Source organism: Chenopodium quinoa, unplaced genomic scaffold, assembly GCF_001683475.1.
Source record: "Chenopodium quinoa cultivar QQ74 unplaced genomic scaffold, ASM168347v1, whole genome shotgun sequence".
Classification (NCBI taxonomy): domain Eukaryota; kingdom Viridiplantae; phylum Streptophyta; class Magnoliopsida; order Caryophyllales; family Amaranthaceae; genus Chenopodium; species Chenopodium quinoa.
Genome location: NW_018744620.1, coordinates 2,299,239 through 2,314,566, shown reverse-complemented (window position 1 = coordinate 2,314,566; position 15,328 = coordinate 2,299,239). Strand labels below are relative to the sequence as shown.

The window sequence follows — 15,328 nt, the reverse complement described above, 5'->3', positions numbered from 1 at the left end:
ATTCCATAAGGGTCTAGCACACCAAAAATCATCAAACCTTTCAACATTCTTTGATACAGGGTACTCATAAGGTCGACGATGATCTCCAGAAGGAATGGTTTGAGCAAGACCATATTGCCTCACCACCCTAGAAGGATAGTAAAAGGTCAACTTTGAAAAGCTTGGAATACGACAGGAAGGTTGAGTATTGCCTCCAACCATCTTTTCGGTCTTCCACCAAGGAATGACCTATTTGATTGAGAAGTCGCGAGTTTCAAAGATTTTACTCCACTCCCGGCGTCCCATCTTTAAGGAGAACCACTTCTTCCTTCTTACAAGGCAATTTGGAGTGTACTTCTCGATATTGTCAGGAGGACTGATCAATCCATTAAGCAAATCTGCAAGAAAAGAAATAAATTGTTATTACTTTACAAAATTAAATATTTTGATTTCTGTAATTAAAAGTATTAATTTTCTTCCTGTAATAATATTGGTGATCCTCGAAGTGGTGCTTTGGGATCCTTTTTCAATTCATCCAAGCTTAGCATTGTTTCTCCAACAATTTAAGGCATTGGATTTCTCCGAGCATCAATTTGTTCCATAATAGACGCTAATAAAGCTTGACCCATATGGATACTACCGCTAGTAAGTAGAAATTGGCTAAACATGAAATAAAGAAAAGCTCTTCTTCTCTATATGTGAAACGAATCAGACTTAGGTCTATTAAAGAAAAAGGATGCAAATTTTCTTAGATCAACTTCGTTTCCATGAACTATAGATTTTAAATCAGTTTCCATAAGATTATAATAACGCTCAAAATCTTTGTAGTAATATTCACACACCGTGGGAATTACTGCAAGGTTTAAAGAGGGAAAACCAAAAATAGCACCAAATTCTTCCGGCAGAGGGCTAATTTCATTATTTCCTAGCCTAAAACAGTGAGTGTTGGGGTCCCAATATTCTATGGCAGCATGAATAAAATCATTATCAAGATTTACTCCCTTGATGCCCAATAAACCACCCATATTGAGGAAGTCAAGCTCTTACCTCTTCTTAGCTGTCAAAGACTAACACCACTCACGGGTTGTTTCACAAAAACTCCTAGATATGACTACTAATTGATGAAAAACTAGAAGAACTTAGAAAGCTAATGACTCGAATTATGTTGAATATGGACTATTTGGAGGCTTTTTATAAGCAAAATTAGAGAAGAAATCGAGTTCTATTCGGACTGGAATTTCCCAGATCCATCGCGCCGCGTCAAACCCATCGCGCCGCGATTGAATCTGGCGCCTGCGATATAAAAAGCGCGTCTTATTTTTTCCATTGAATTGATTTTGACTCGGATTTGTACTTTGATTTTTCCGGATTTTTTGTCCAACTCTTTTCACCTTTTCCCACCTTATTCAATTATTTCACCTTTTTCCTACCATAATCCAACTCTTTGATCTAATCCTAATTGATTTGGGAATTTCTTTTTAAAGAATCTCAAGTTAATTAATTTTAAATCTTTTTTTGCCTCAATTTCTTTTTTCATTTTTCTTTTTAGGGGAGAAAGTGGGATACCCTCCAACGATGATAAAAATGACGGAATTTTGCGCAAAAGTTTGTCACAAATCACACACACATGCACATAAATAATGTAAAAATGAAAAAAGACTAAAAGAATACGTAAATAAAGTCTAGTATATACGTGAGTCTAATAGGAGTCAATAAAATGTACAAAACATAAGCAAAGTCCTAGATAATCAAAAAAGAAATGCAGAAACAGCTACGGTGCCGGAGGACGCAGATCCTGAGGAACGCCCATCGCATCATAAAACTCAGCAGACCGTGGAGTCAACACCGGACCAGAATCAGCACCACCGGTCGTGGGGATTGTGATCGAAGGACTAGTCCACTAAAAATCAAACGGAGTTTTTATATCCTTCAAAAAATGATTTTAGGGCCTAATTTTACAAAAATTGCACAGGGCCATTTTTATTGTTAATATTTGTACCTCCGCCTCTGGTCTTTGCATACATATGGAGGTTGAATTCTTCCTTGAACATATCATCGGTGGGTCTCTTTCTTGTCACTAGCTCAAGCAGTAGGATTCCATAACTGTAGAAATCAGCTTGAAGAGATGCTTCATTTCCCAAGCCATACTCTTAAAGACAAAGCTTACACCAAGAATGCAAAAAGAATTTTATTTTTCCTACCTATATATTGGCTATATATGCTTGCTCATAATATGACATGATTTATATCTCCAAATGGACCAAATCCTATGGCACCTTGTCAATTCTTTAATTTTTGTTTTTGAAGTGTCCCCTAAACTACATCTATAGTAGTAATTATGTAGTAAATTTGTACATATATTTTGGATGTAAATTACTAATTGTAGAAAGTTAAAAACCAGCATTATTATAAATCATATGCTAATATTAATTTTAGATGTCATTTAATATATGATTGCCCTTAAAAAACCTTACTTGTGATATATACCTGGAGCAGCATAGCCAACAGTTCCCCTGACGTCAATTGAACTGCTTTGATTTGGATGCATGGGCGGATCAAGAACCTTTGCTAACCCAAAATCTGCTACACGAGCAACCATGTCATCGTCAAGCAATATGTTGCTCGGTTTTAGATCGCAGTGCATAATTGGGCTGTCACACTCACATTGGAGATAATTTATTGCATGGGCTTCAATGGCTATATCCAACTTTTGGAGAAGGCTCAGATTTCCATCTTTGTGTTGCCATCTCTCAACACTTTCATTTGGCATGAACTCATACACAAGAGCTTTGAAATCGTTTCTATGGAAATCCATACTTGAGCAAGTTGTCAATATCCCAACCAAATTACGATGACGAATATTCCTCAATGCCTCACACTCTGCCATGAAACTCTTAGATCTTTGTTGCAAATTGAAAACTTTAATGGCAACCGCCTTTACAGCGAGCATCCCTTTAAACACAGACCCAAAGTACCCGAGCCAAGTAGATTCCTTGAAGAAAATCCATCAGTTGCTTTGAGTAGCATGTCGTAGGACACTTACAAGAATGACTCCTTCTGTACTGCGCCCAACGAGGTAGAGTTCCCTTTCTTGCTACGATGTTTCAAGTAGAGCCATATGCATGTGGCCATGACCGATACCCCAAAAAAAGCACATATTATCATAAATGTTAACTTAGAGCATGAGAAGCTTCCCTTTTTTCTCCACACAACTTGGTAGACGCAGCTCCCAAATTCCACCACAAAGCCTACTATTGCCATCCAAAATTATTGCACTTGCATTCGCAAAAACCCTTTTGTTGGAACATTTCCCTCAAAATCATTGTAAGATAAGTCTACGAGGTATATATCATGGGAAAGGTAGAAAAATATTCAGGAATGATGCCAGAAAGATAGTACGTGGAAATCAAAGATCACCTCCTAAGAGACTTTTTAAAGAGGCGTCCATCGACCACATTATCACCCATATGGGCCATATCCAAAGTTTGATGCCAGAAAGGTAGTACGTGGAAATCAAAGATCACCTCCTAAGAGACTTTTTAAAGAGGCGTCCATGGAACATATTATCACCCATATCCAAAGTTTGAAGACTAGGTAGGCTACTAAAGACATCTAGTTATTTGGGAGTTAAGCACAAAGTAATCTTTTTCAATACATATTTTAAGGATTAAGAACATCAAGACCAATTAATATATTCAATCACGAAAAAGAAAAAGTGTACTTTATTAACAAACTGAACTTAGGGCAACTTTGCCTTTGCCTTAAACAATGTCCAACAAAAGCTTAAAACCTCTGCTACGGAGTACTAAACAAAGTAAAAACAATGTCCAACAAAGTAAAAACAATGGCCAAATAACCTCTGCTACGGAGTACTAAACAAAGTAAAAACAATGGCCAACAAAAGCCTTAAAACCACAGCAATCTCAACCAGACATCATTAAAAGCCACCACGGAGACGAAGGACAAGGTGAAGGGTGGATTCCTTCTGAATGTTGTAGTCTGCCAAAGTGCGCCCGTCCTCCAACTGCTTACCAGCAAAAATCAACCTCTGCTGGTCAGGAGGAATTCCTTCCTTGTCCTGTATCTTAGTCTTGACATTATCGATAGTGTCTGAGCTCTCGACCTCCAAGGTGATGGTTTTCCCAGTCAAGGTCTTAACAAATATTTGCATTCCTCCTCTTAAACGAAGCACCAAGTGAAGTGTAGACTCCTTTTGGATGTTGTAGTCTGCAAGGGTCCTCCCATCCTCGAGCTGCTTCCCTGCAAAGATCAATCTTTGCTGATCTGGGGGAATGCCCTCCTTATCCTGAATCTTAGCCTTGACATTGTCGATGGTGTCTGAGCTCTCAACCTCCAAAGTGATAGTTTTCCCAGTCAAAGTCTTGACGAAAATTTGCATTCCACCTCTTAAACGGAGCACAAGATGGAGGGTTGACTCCTTCTGAATGTTGTAATCAGCAAGGGTACGCCCATCCTCAAGCTGCTTTCCAGCAAAGATCAGTCTCTGTTGGTCTGGGGGAATGCCTTCCTTGTCTTGAATTTTGGTTTTGACATTGTCAATGGTGTCAGAGCTTTCAACCTCAAGGGTGATAGTCTTCCCAGTGAGGGTCTTCACAAAAATCTGCATGCCACCTCTAAGACGGAGAACCAGGTGGAGGGTCGACTCTTTCTGGATGTTGTAATCAGCAAGAGTGCGGCCATCCTCAAGCTGTTTTCCGGCAAAGATCAACCTCTGCTGGTCTGGGGGAATACCTTCCTTGTCTTGGATTTTGGTTTTAACATTGTCAATCGTATCAGAGCTTTCAACCTCAAGGGTGATAGTCTTCCCAGTGAGGGTCTTAACAAAGATCTGCATGCCACCTCTTAGACGAAGAACAAGGTGGAGGGTCGACTCCTTCTGGATGTTGTAATCAGCAAGAGTGCGGCCATCTTCAAGTTGCTTTCCAGCAAAGATCAATCTCTGCTGGTCTGGGGGAATGCCTTCCTTGTCTTGAATTTTGGTTTTGACATTGTCAATGGTGTCGGAGCTTTCAACCTCAAGGGTGATGGTCTTCCCAGTGAGGGTCTTAACAAAAATCTGCATGCCACCTCTAAGACGGAGAACCAGGTGGAGGGTCGACTCTTTCTGGATGTTGTAATCAGCAAGAGTGCGGCCATCCTCAAGCTGTTTTCCGGCAAAGATCAACCTCTGCTGGTCTGGGGGAATACCTTCCTTGTCTTGGATTTTGGTTTTAACATTGTCAATCGTATCAGAGCTTTCAACCTCAAGGGTGATGGTCTTCCCAGTGAGGGTCTTAACAAAGATCTGCATGCCACCTCTAAGACGGAGAACCAGGTGGAGGGTCGACTCTTTCTGGATGTTGTAATCAGCAAGAGTGCGGCCATCCTCAAGCTGTTTTCCGGCAAAGATTAACCTCTGCTGGTCTGGGGGAATACCTTCCTTGTCTTGGATTTTGGTTTTAACATTGTCAATCGTATCAGAGCTTTCAACCTCAAGGGTGATAGTCTTCCCAGTGAGGGTCTTAACAAAGATCTGCATGCCACCTCTTAGACGAAGAACAAGGTGGAGGGTCGACTCCTTCTGGATGTTGTAATCAGCAAGAGTGCGGCCATCTTCAAGTTGCTTTCCAGCAAAGATCAACCTCTGCTGGTCTGGGGGAATACCTTCCTTGTCTTGAATTTTGGTTTTGACATTGTCAATGGTGTCAGAATTCTCGACCTCAAGGGTGATAGTCTTCCCAGTGAGGGTCTTAACAAAAATCTGCATCCCTCCTCTAAGACGGAGAACAAGGTGGAGGGTCGACTCCTTCTGGATATTGTAGTCAGCGAGCGTTCGGCCATCCTCCAGCTGCTTTCCAGCAAAGATCAGACGCTGCTGGTCTGGGGGAATTCCCTCCTTATCTTGAATCTTCGTCTTAACATTGTCGATGGTGTCAGAACTCTCAACCTCGAGAGTTATGGTTTTTCCGGTAAGAGTCTTAACGAAGATTTGCATCTGCAGACGTATCATAAGCAAAACAATAAATGTAAAAAACAGATTATATTGGACTGATCATATTGATACAGCACACAATTATCTAATTATCCCAATCAAAGCGACATATATAAAACCAACAAAGTTTGCAATATAAAAACCTTAATCAAGAAAATTCAGGCGACACAACAGATTATATTCATCAACACAAGATAATCACCGACACAAGTCATAATCCAGTATATGGTCAATACCGGGTGCAACAGCCATAAATTACAGATTAAAACAAAAAGAAAAAAAAAAACCCCTAAAATACCAAACAGCAATTTAATTACCTAATTGAATAATAACAATCGACCATTATAACACGAACTCAATACGAATAACAGAACCCTAAAAAAGAAGGTGTCGAAAATTAAGTAATTCAATGAATAAATAAAACAATTAGAACTAGCAAACAGCAATTCAAAGCCAGAATTAACAAACTGCAATTCAAAGCCAGAAAATTATTAATCTACAAAAAGCACCTCAAATTAGCGGCTATATATTGAGATCTATTCATGAAATAGAATCAGTTGTCATAATTTTTAATCAATTAGAGCCAAGATTACTCAACAAAAGATTTTAGGTCGACAAAACCAACAATTCAGGATTCAAAATTCAATCAAATAAATGAATTGCTTCAATTACAATTAAAGAAAGAGATAAACAACGCATAATAATACGAAAGCCAATGATAAAATCATCAAATCACGAATCAAAACAATCATCAAATCATGAATCAAAACAATCGATAATTGTTATAATTCATCAAATTAAAGCAAAAACCACGACATAGAACGATTGAGAAGAGGAATTAAGAATTTTACCTTTGATGATAAAGGAACTTTGGAAGAAGAAAATTGTTTTTGTGATCAAAGAGAAGAAATATTGGATTTAATTGAATTGTATTCGTTGCGATGATTGAATGAATGAAGGAATCGATCCTTTATAAAGAGTTCGGGAACTAGGGTTGACTTATTCGGGTAAGAAAAGAGAACCTTCTAGAATTGCGTCTATGCTGTTTCTAGGATAATCTTATATGTGTCCCATGTGTCACGGCAAACGTCACAGCTCTATATTTGGCAAATCTATTAATTATTACTAAAATAAAACGTTACTGATGTAAGAGGTGTCAATTCGGATAATCGGATAGAGTTTCGATCGGATCTATTCGGGTCGGGTCTGTTCGAGTCGGATATGTTCGGTTCAAAAATATTCTTTTAACTCGGTTTGGGTTGGGTCGGGTCAAGGTCTGTAGAGTCCGGGTCGGATATGGGTCGGGTCAACTCCAGATCGGTTCATGTTCGGTTCCGATAAATTCGAATCGGGTCCAAAATGGGTTTGACCGGGTTAATTTCGGGTCGGATGAATTTGGGTCGGGTTGATTTTGGTTCGAATTATTTCGATTCGGTCACGTTCGATTTGATTAAGATAAGGTTGGTTCAGTATTTGGTCAATTCCGATTCAAATCCTTTATGCGTTTGTCTAGATTTTGGTCAAGTTGACCAAATTCAATATCCAAATAAGGTCATTTTTAGACTAGAGTAATTATTGAATTTTTACTTATTATTGGGTCAATATCAAGTCATTTATGTGTCATTTCTCATATTGCGTGGTTAATTATTATAAAATGCGAAGAATTAGTTTTCTCATTCAATCAATTCTTGTGTAATATTTATCTTGGAGCCAAATTTAAATTGAATAATTATCGATGACTTATTATACCTACGTACATAAGTGAGGCGATTAGTAATGAACTAGTGATAGACTGATAGATTGATACATAGATGATAGTCATATACTCACATATATAGTGATATACAAAAAAAGAATGTCCTCTTTTTAAGGTATTTGATTTGGGTATTTACTTGATTTGGGTATTTTTACCCTGCCTCGTGGACCAACTAGAGTGTGACACGTGTCACCCTAGGGAGAGCCCAAAGTGGACCTACCAGGGCTAGACACGTACCCCATATGGGATTGGCGGCCTTCAAGGCCCAATTCCCTAGACTGCCGTAAAACAGCGCAGCCCATTAGTCCTAGGTTTTCGTAAACTAGGACAGGGGCAGAAATCTCAAGGACCCTATAAATAGGGAGATTCCCCCTATTTTTGAGGCACGTTCAATCATTACATCATTTATTATTCTCGAAAACAAATAAAACACCTGATCTCGGAATCCGAGAAGATATTTACTTTTCCCCCACTCTTTTACTCCGAATCTTTACTAACTTGATCGTCGGAGGCGGAACTCCGACCAACCGGAGCTACCGCGGTTTTGCAGGTATGGGCGACCGGAATCCAGTCTTGGTGACGTAACTCTCCCAAGGGACACAGAAAACCCCAAAACATTTGGCGCCATCTGTTGGGAGAGTACCTCGAAGATGGTTTCACAAGAGTATGTACCGCCTCCTAGTCAGAAACGGCCTATGGCCGAAGCTGAGGTCTAATCGGACCATGATACTGATTATGACTTTAAGGTCGAAACGTATGTGGCTGCAGATGGGCCACTTAGAACCAGACGCGTCCATTCCAAAGATATAAGGGAACAGGGCAATGATCAATCGGGTCCAGGCAAGTCATCCGCCCAGCCATTTGTTCAGCCCTAGGCGGCAGAGGAGACTACCCCCGTTACCTGGGATGAGCTCATGGAAACTCATGGCGAGTTTCAAGGGAGAGATCAAGGATCTGATCATCAAAAGGACGGCTAGTCCCAACAAGGGTTAGTCGGCCAAGAAGCCTTCTCATTTTGAGAAGAACTAGTCTGTCAGGGACCGAGAGCCCACTCTGCATCCTAAAACAAAGGAGAGGACTCGGCCCTTGATCGATCTGTCTAAGTTTCGCTTCCCCGAGACTGGGAAGAAGAAGGCCATTCTGCAAGTTCAGCTGGATGGCACCAAGAAGACATTTTCTTAATGCTCGCCTTTACATAGAGCAAAAGAAAAATCAGCAATTGTCTGAGTCGGCTTCAACGTTGAGTTTCCCAGACAGCTTCTAGAATACCACGATGAGGTATTCTTCATCTATACAAGAGAAACCTGTCAGGCGGCCCGTCCGTCCACACAGGCCCTCATGTGATGGTTCGGTTCAATATGCGCCCCAGCAACCATACAGGTCGTATCCCCAGCCTTACATGCAGCCGGCTCTCTTCGGGGGTCAGGCGATATATAACGTCCAACCTTTGGACTGGCAGCTCCATCTGCTAAAATTTGGGGAACAACCTTCTACGTTCTCCAAGGAGATAACCGAGGCGGCACAGCCGGCCTAGGTTAAAAATGTCTTGGTAGGTACCTATGATGGTACCACCAACCCTGAGGACTGTAGGGTTTCGTAGTGACCCGACACTACGCGGAAGAAAACCCACCAAGACCCGCCCCTTAATTAAAACAATTAACAAGCATATTAAACTTGATCAAACAAGATTAAGAACAAGAATTATACCTTTGACGCGTGCTTCGCTCCCAAAGAGCTCTTACTTCTAAATCCCGAAAACACGAGATCTCCGACGGATCGTACCCTCGACCCGACCCGAGCGTCCTAAGTCTTGAAGGTTAGTCAAGACCCGGAAAAAATAACTATGAGTTTTACGAATCAAAGGTTTACTCTTTCTTAGAGTTGCCTTTTTAATTCCACTCAAGGTTGTATTCTCAAAATCCCAACCAAGTGGGTATTTATAGAGAATGGGGACTTGAAACCCCTTTTCATGATCAATGTGGGATCATGTGCAATTGCAATAATTTATTTAATTCCAAAATAAATAATTAGGCAAAAGCAATCACAAGGCAACAAGTGGCAAGAGGAGAGAATGGGTTAGGTGAGGACCATATCCCATGGGGGGACCATTGCCTTGCTCCCCAAGGGAAGCCTAGAGGCTTTGGTCCCCACCTCTCCTAAACCGCCACTCATAAGGCAGATGGGCTAGCTGCCACCTGGTACTGCTAGCACGCACAGCCAGCTAGCACCAGGCTGCCTAACAGCTCCCTCGCATGCATGGTGCTGGTGCGTGCTGGCGCTGGTGCTGGTGCTGGTGCGTGCCAGTGCTAGGCGCTGGTGCGTGCTCCTCGCATCCCACGCACCACACGCATCATTGCTGCACCCTTCGCACATGCTCGCACACCCAGCCAGCTAGCATCACTCGCCCATGCTCGCATAGCTACGCGCATCCAGGCCAGCACGCACTAGCGCTGTGCTTGGTGTGTGGCCTGCAATGGTGCCTAGCACACACGCAAGGCCAGTGCTGTCTGCCAGCTAGCTGTGCTTGGTGCGTGGCCTACGATGGTGCCTAGCACACACGCAAGGCCAGTGCTGCCTGCCAGCTTGCTGTGCTATGGTGCACACGCACACGCACACACGCATGTGCCTAGCATTGCGATGGTGCTGTGCGTGGTGCTAGGGGGCTGTGATAGTGCCCACGCTTATGCACACACACATGGGTGCTGTGCTTGGTGCGATAGGGCTGCGATGGTTCCTAGCATCATGCTAGGGCTGCGAGAGCGCCTAGGCATGATGCTAGGGCTGCGATAGTGCCTAGCACACCATGGTGAGCCTAACACACAAATGGTGCGCCTAGGCTTGCGATGAGCTAGCCTAGCCTAGCTACGGCTACGCTCATACTTGTTGCTTGTGATTTTGCGACGCTCGGTCTCGACGCCCTAGGCTCAATATCCGACGTTTGTATTCGTAAAACTATGCTGACTCATTAAATCCTTTCGGATTAATTCGTCGTCTCGGATCGGTGATTCGATTGGGTTCGACCCGAAGGGTTCAGTTAAGATTAAGCTGTAACATCAATTGTACATTGATATTACTGATCGGAAGCGGCCTCCACCTAGGCATTCTGATCACTTGACCTTACTGAAGAATTAGCTCCGTAATAATTCTGAACCCTCTATCGGAAGAATACACTTGTTGGAAGGACACCATTCCTTTCAATCTCCCACTTGTCCTTCCGGACAAGTGTGCATATAGCGTATATCCCATTTCCTATGTCACTTAATGTTTCTTCGTGAATTATAAGGTAAGATTCTTTGTCATCCTTATTACGTTCAGAAGTGTTTCTCGATCTCCGAGTTCGACTGTCAATAAGCAGATGATTTTTTAAAATCCATCTGAGCACGACCATGCATTTTCACAGTCTCGCTCTTCGAGCGGCCTAGTAAAAAACAAAACATTTTTCCCTATTGTTAGTAGGGGGACAATCCCAGTCTTGCATTGTAAGTTCTTCTTACTAAGAGAACATAGTCTCCTGAGTGTTCCCGTTATAATCCCCAGTTACGGCAGACGTTTGGAAACATCAAAGAGTCTAGTACTCAAACAAGAAAACTTCACAGTACTTATGGTCGGAGGAAACAAGTTCCGATAATCATAATGAGAAATGTACTTATGACAAAATATAAATTTTCTTAAAGTACTCTCATAGGTCTTATCCAGTACAGTTCCAAACTGTGCCTGTGCAAATGATTTATGACCGTCACGTCCTCGCAGCACAAGAAACGGTGCTGTAAATCATACTACACACTAATCTATGGCGGTCATCAATCGTCCATCTGTTAGATGACCTCGATTATGGATAATTTTGGATTTAAATATTCAATGTTCACTTAATAGGTGTTTCTTTATCCAAGACATGGTCTTGATACCCTGTTTTGAATATTTCCGTAAATCGAATGGACTCATTATTTAATTCTAAACCACAATTAAATAGTAATGGAGTGAATGACAATTTTGCACAAAATTAACTACTCCATTAATGAATGGTTTTAATACAGTGTCTTACATTAAATATCCTATTTAATTAAAACACATGTACAGGGAATTTCAAAGCCAGTCTCCAACATGCTTGATTCCCATCGCCTCAATGTGCTTGTTGTGTTTCACTTGAGGCAGCGGTTTAGTCAAAGGATCGACTACATTATCATCTGTGCCAATCTTACAAATTCTGATTTCACCTTCGGATTTCCATTCCCTTATCATGTGAAATCGCCTTTGCACGTGTTTGACCTTCTGGTTCTCTCTCGGCTCCCTAGCCTGAGCGATAGCTCCATTGTTATCACAATAGAGGTCTATCGGCCCCTTGATTGAGGGTACAACACCAAGTTCTCTAATGAACTTGCAAATCCAAACAGCTTCCTTGGCAGCTTCTAAAGCGGCCAAGTATTCGGCTTCAGTTATAGAGTATGCAGTGGTGCTATGTTTGGCACTCTTCCAGCTAAACGCTCCTCCATTCAGACAGAATATGTACCCTGACTGTGACTTGAAGTCGTCTCTGTCAGTCTGGAAGCTAGCGTCGGTGTAACCTTCAACAACCTGTTCTTTGTGGCCTCCATACACCAGGAATTTATCCTTGTTCCTTTTCAGGTACTTAAGGATGTTCTTGGCCGCAGTCCAATGCGCCTCTCCTGGGTTCGATTGGTATCGACTCGTTGCACTCAGGGCATACGATACATCTGGCCTTGTACATATCATGGCATACATGATCGATCCGATTTAGCGAAGCATATGGGATCTGATTCATTCTTTCTCGCTCAACAGGTGTCTGTGGACACTGTTTCTTGCCGAGAGTTACGCCATGGGATATGGGTAAATGCCCTATTTTGGCATTCTCCATGTGGAATCGAGCCAGTACCTTATCAATGTATGTACTCTGGCTTAATCCAATCATCCTCTTAGACATATCCCTGTAGATCTTGATGCCTAATATGTATAGTGCCTCTCCTAAGTCCTTCATTGGAAAGCACTTTCCCAACCAGCCCCTTAAGGACTCCAACAATTTTGTGTTGTTTCCAATGAGAAGTATGTCATCGACATACAGGACTAGGAATGCAATATCACTCCCACTGACTTTCTTGTATACACAAGATTCATCTGGATTCTTGACAAAACCAAACTTGCTAATGGCTTCATCAAATCGCAGATTCCAACTTCTGCTGGCTTGCTTTAGTCCATAAATGGACTTCTTCAGCTTGCAAACCTTTCCTGCGTTGCCTGGATCGACAAAACCTTCTGGCTGTGTCATATACACAGTTTCTTTCAAAATTCCATAAGGAAGGCGGTTTTGACATCCATTTGCCATATTTCATAATCGTAATATGCAACAATCGCTAGGATGATCCGGACGGATTTTAGCATTGCAACTGGTGAAAAAGTTTCATCATAGTCAATCCCGTGGACTTGTCTATAACCTTTTGCCACCAGTCTAGCTTTGTATATTGATACATTTCCATCCTTGTCTGTCTTCAATTTGAAGATCCATTTGCAACCAATGGGTGTATAACCCTCGGGCAAATTCACCAAGTCCTAGACTTGATTTTCAGACATGGAGTCCATCTCGGATTTCATGGCCTCTTGCCATTTTGTAGAGTCGGGGCTCATCATAGCTTGCTTGTATGTCGCCGGCTCATCACCATCCATAACTAGGATGTCCTGATCATTGGTTAAGACGATACCGAGATATCTGTCTGGTTGAGATCTTTGTCGTTGCGACCTACGAAGGGTAATCGGTTGAGCATTTTCATTGTATGTTTGATTCTGACCAATCTTCTTAGATGCTTCCAAAGTATCTAGATTGTCAGTTTTATCAGGCTGACATTGTTGCTCGTCCTCTCGAACTTCTTCGAGTTGAATTTTCCTCCCACTTGTCATTTTGGAAAGGTGATCCTTCTCCAAAAAGACACCATCACGAGCAACAAAGACTTTGTTCTCGGATTTATTGTAGAAGTAATACCCTTTGGTTTCTTTTGGATATCCCACAAAGAAACACTTATCCGATTTGGGGTGATGTTTGTCCAAAATTAATCGCTTGACATATGCTTCGCATCCCCAAATCTTGAGAAAAGACAACCTAGGAGGTTTTCTTAGTCCATAATTCATATGGAGTCTTTTCAACAGCTTTTGACTGAGCTCTATTCAGTGTTAGTGCTGCAGTTTGTAGCGCATGTCCCCAGAAAGAGATAAGGAGTTCACTAAGACCCGTCATTGATCGAACCATGTGTAACATGGTTCGATTCCTCCGTTCCATTGAGGAGTTCCGGGAGGTGTCAACTCTGAAAGAATGCCATTTTCTTTCAAGTGATCGTCGAATTCATGGCTCAAATATTCGCCACCTTGATCCGATCGAAGTGCTTTGATTTTCTTGCCAAGTTGATTTTCAACTTCTTTCTGAAATTCTTTGAACTTTTCAAAGGATTTAGATTTATTCGACATTAAGTAGACATAGCCATATCTACTAAAATTGTCGGTGAAAGTGATGAAATATCAGTAACCTTGTCTTGCGGGTGTGCTCATTGGTCCACATACATCCGTGTGTATTAGACCTAATAAGTCACTTGCCCTTTCTCCCAACCTGGAGAATGGCTGTTTCATCATCTTGCCTAATAAGCATCCTTCGCAATTTTCAAACGACTCTAAGTCGAATGAGTCAAGAACACCTTCTGGAAGAAGTTTCTTGATGCGTTTGATGTTAATGTGGCCAAGACGACAATGCCACAAGTAGGTTTGATTCGACTCGATGGTCTTAACTCTTTTGGCAGTATTCTCGATATTATAAACCTGTTTGTCTAGTGAAAGCACATAAAGACCATTTTTTGAATGTGCCTTACCATATAAAACATTATCAAAATAAATAAAACAACTATTGTTTTTGATTCGAAATTCGAATCCTTTGGCGTCCAACGCTGATATTGAAATAATGTTTTTGGTCACTCTAGGAACATGATAGCAGTTTTCAAGTTCTAGAACAAGCCTTGAGGGCAAAGACAAACTGAGAGTTCCAACGGAGACGACAGACATCCTTGCTCCATTGCCGACCCGAAGCTCGACCTCTCCCTTCTCTAGCCTCCTATTTATCCTTAGTCCTTGAGCATTGGAACAAAGGTGTGAGCCACATCCGGTATCTAATACCCATGATGTTTTGCTAGCGAAGTTTAAGTTTATAACGAAAATACCTGATGAAGAAGCAACGTTGTCGTTCTTCTTATCTTCCTTGAATTTGAGGCAGTTCCGTTTCCAATGTCCCTTCTTCTTGCAGTAGAAACATTCGGAATCGGATTTAGAAGAGGCTGCCTTTTTGTCCTTGTTGCCCTTGGCAGATTTTGACTTACGCGGGAATTTCTTCTTTTTCCCATTAAAGCTCTTCTTTTTGCCCGGACGTTTGAATGGCTTGCCCTTCCTCACCATGAGCATGTCATGCTTGCCCTCATCCTTGAGGGTTTGCTCGGCTTGCTTCAACATACCATGAAGCTCGGTGAGGGTTTTCTCCATACTATGCATATTATAGTTCATCTTGAACTGATCATAGCCTTTGTGAAGGGAGTGGAGAATGATGTCAATTGCCATTT

General features: G+C 41.7%; 2 protein-coding genes across 2 annotated transcripts; both read right to left on the bottom strand.

Moving 5' to 3' along the window:
* Positions 1 to 228: 228 nt before the first annotated feature.
* On the bottom strand, positions 229 to 2,929 carry LOC110700228 (probable LRR receptor-like serine/threonine-protein kinase At3g47570). The gene is made up of 3 exons (XM_021877736.1): positions 2,467 to 2,929; positions 1,979 to 2,128; positions 229 to 377 (listed from the first exon to the last, which is right to left on the bottom strand). Exons 1-3 carry the CDS (start codon positions 2,927 to 2,929, stop codon positions 229 to 231), a joined length of 762 nt encoding a protein of 253 aa, XP_021733428.1.
* Positions 2,930 to 3,671: 742 nt separating this feature from the next.
* LOC110700177 (polyubiquitin-like) lies at positions 3,672 to 6,965 on the bottom strand. Its single transcript, XM_021877686.1, has 2 exons — positions 6,823 to 6,965; positions 3,672 to 5,974 (listed from the first exon to the last, which is right to left on the bottom strand). The coding sequence occupies exon 2, from the start codon at positions 5,972 to 5,974 to the stop codon at positions 3,917 to 3,919; it is 2,058 nt and encodes a 685-aa protein (XP_021733378.1). The 5' UTR covers positions 6,823 to 6,965; the 3' UTR covers positions 3,672 to 3,916.
* Positions 6,966 to 15,328: the final 8,363 nt, after the last annotated feature.

Bases quoted from the DNA above. Each gene is read 5' to 3' on its own strand.
- LOC110700228 (XM_021877736.1), bottom strand. From the start codon at position 2,929: ATGCTCGCTGTAAAGGCGGTTGCCATTAAAGTTTTCAATTTGCAACAA. The intron at 2,129-2,466 runs GTATATATCACA...TTTGTCTTTAAG, and splicing joins TGTTGGCTATGCTGCTCCAG to AGTATGGCTTGGGAAATGAA. The intron at 378-1,978 runs GTACAAATATTA...CTTTTCTTGCAG, and splicing joins TGCAAAGACCAGAGGCGGAG to ATTTGCTTAATGGATTGATC.
- LOC110700177 (XM_021877686.1), bottom strand. From the start codon at position 5,974: ATGCAAATCTTCGTTAAGACTCTTACCGGAAAAACCATAACTCTCGAG.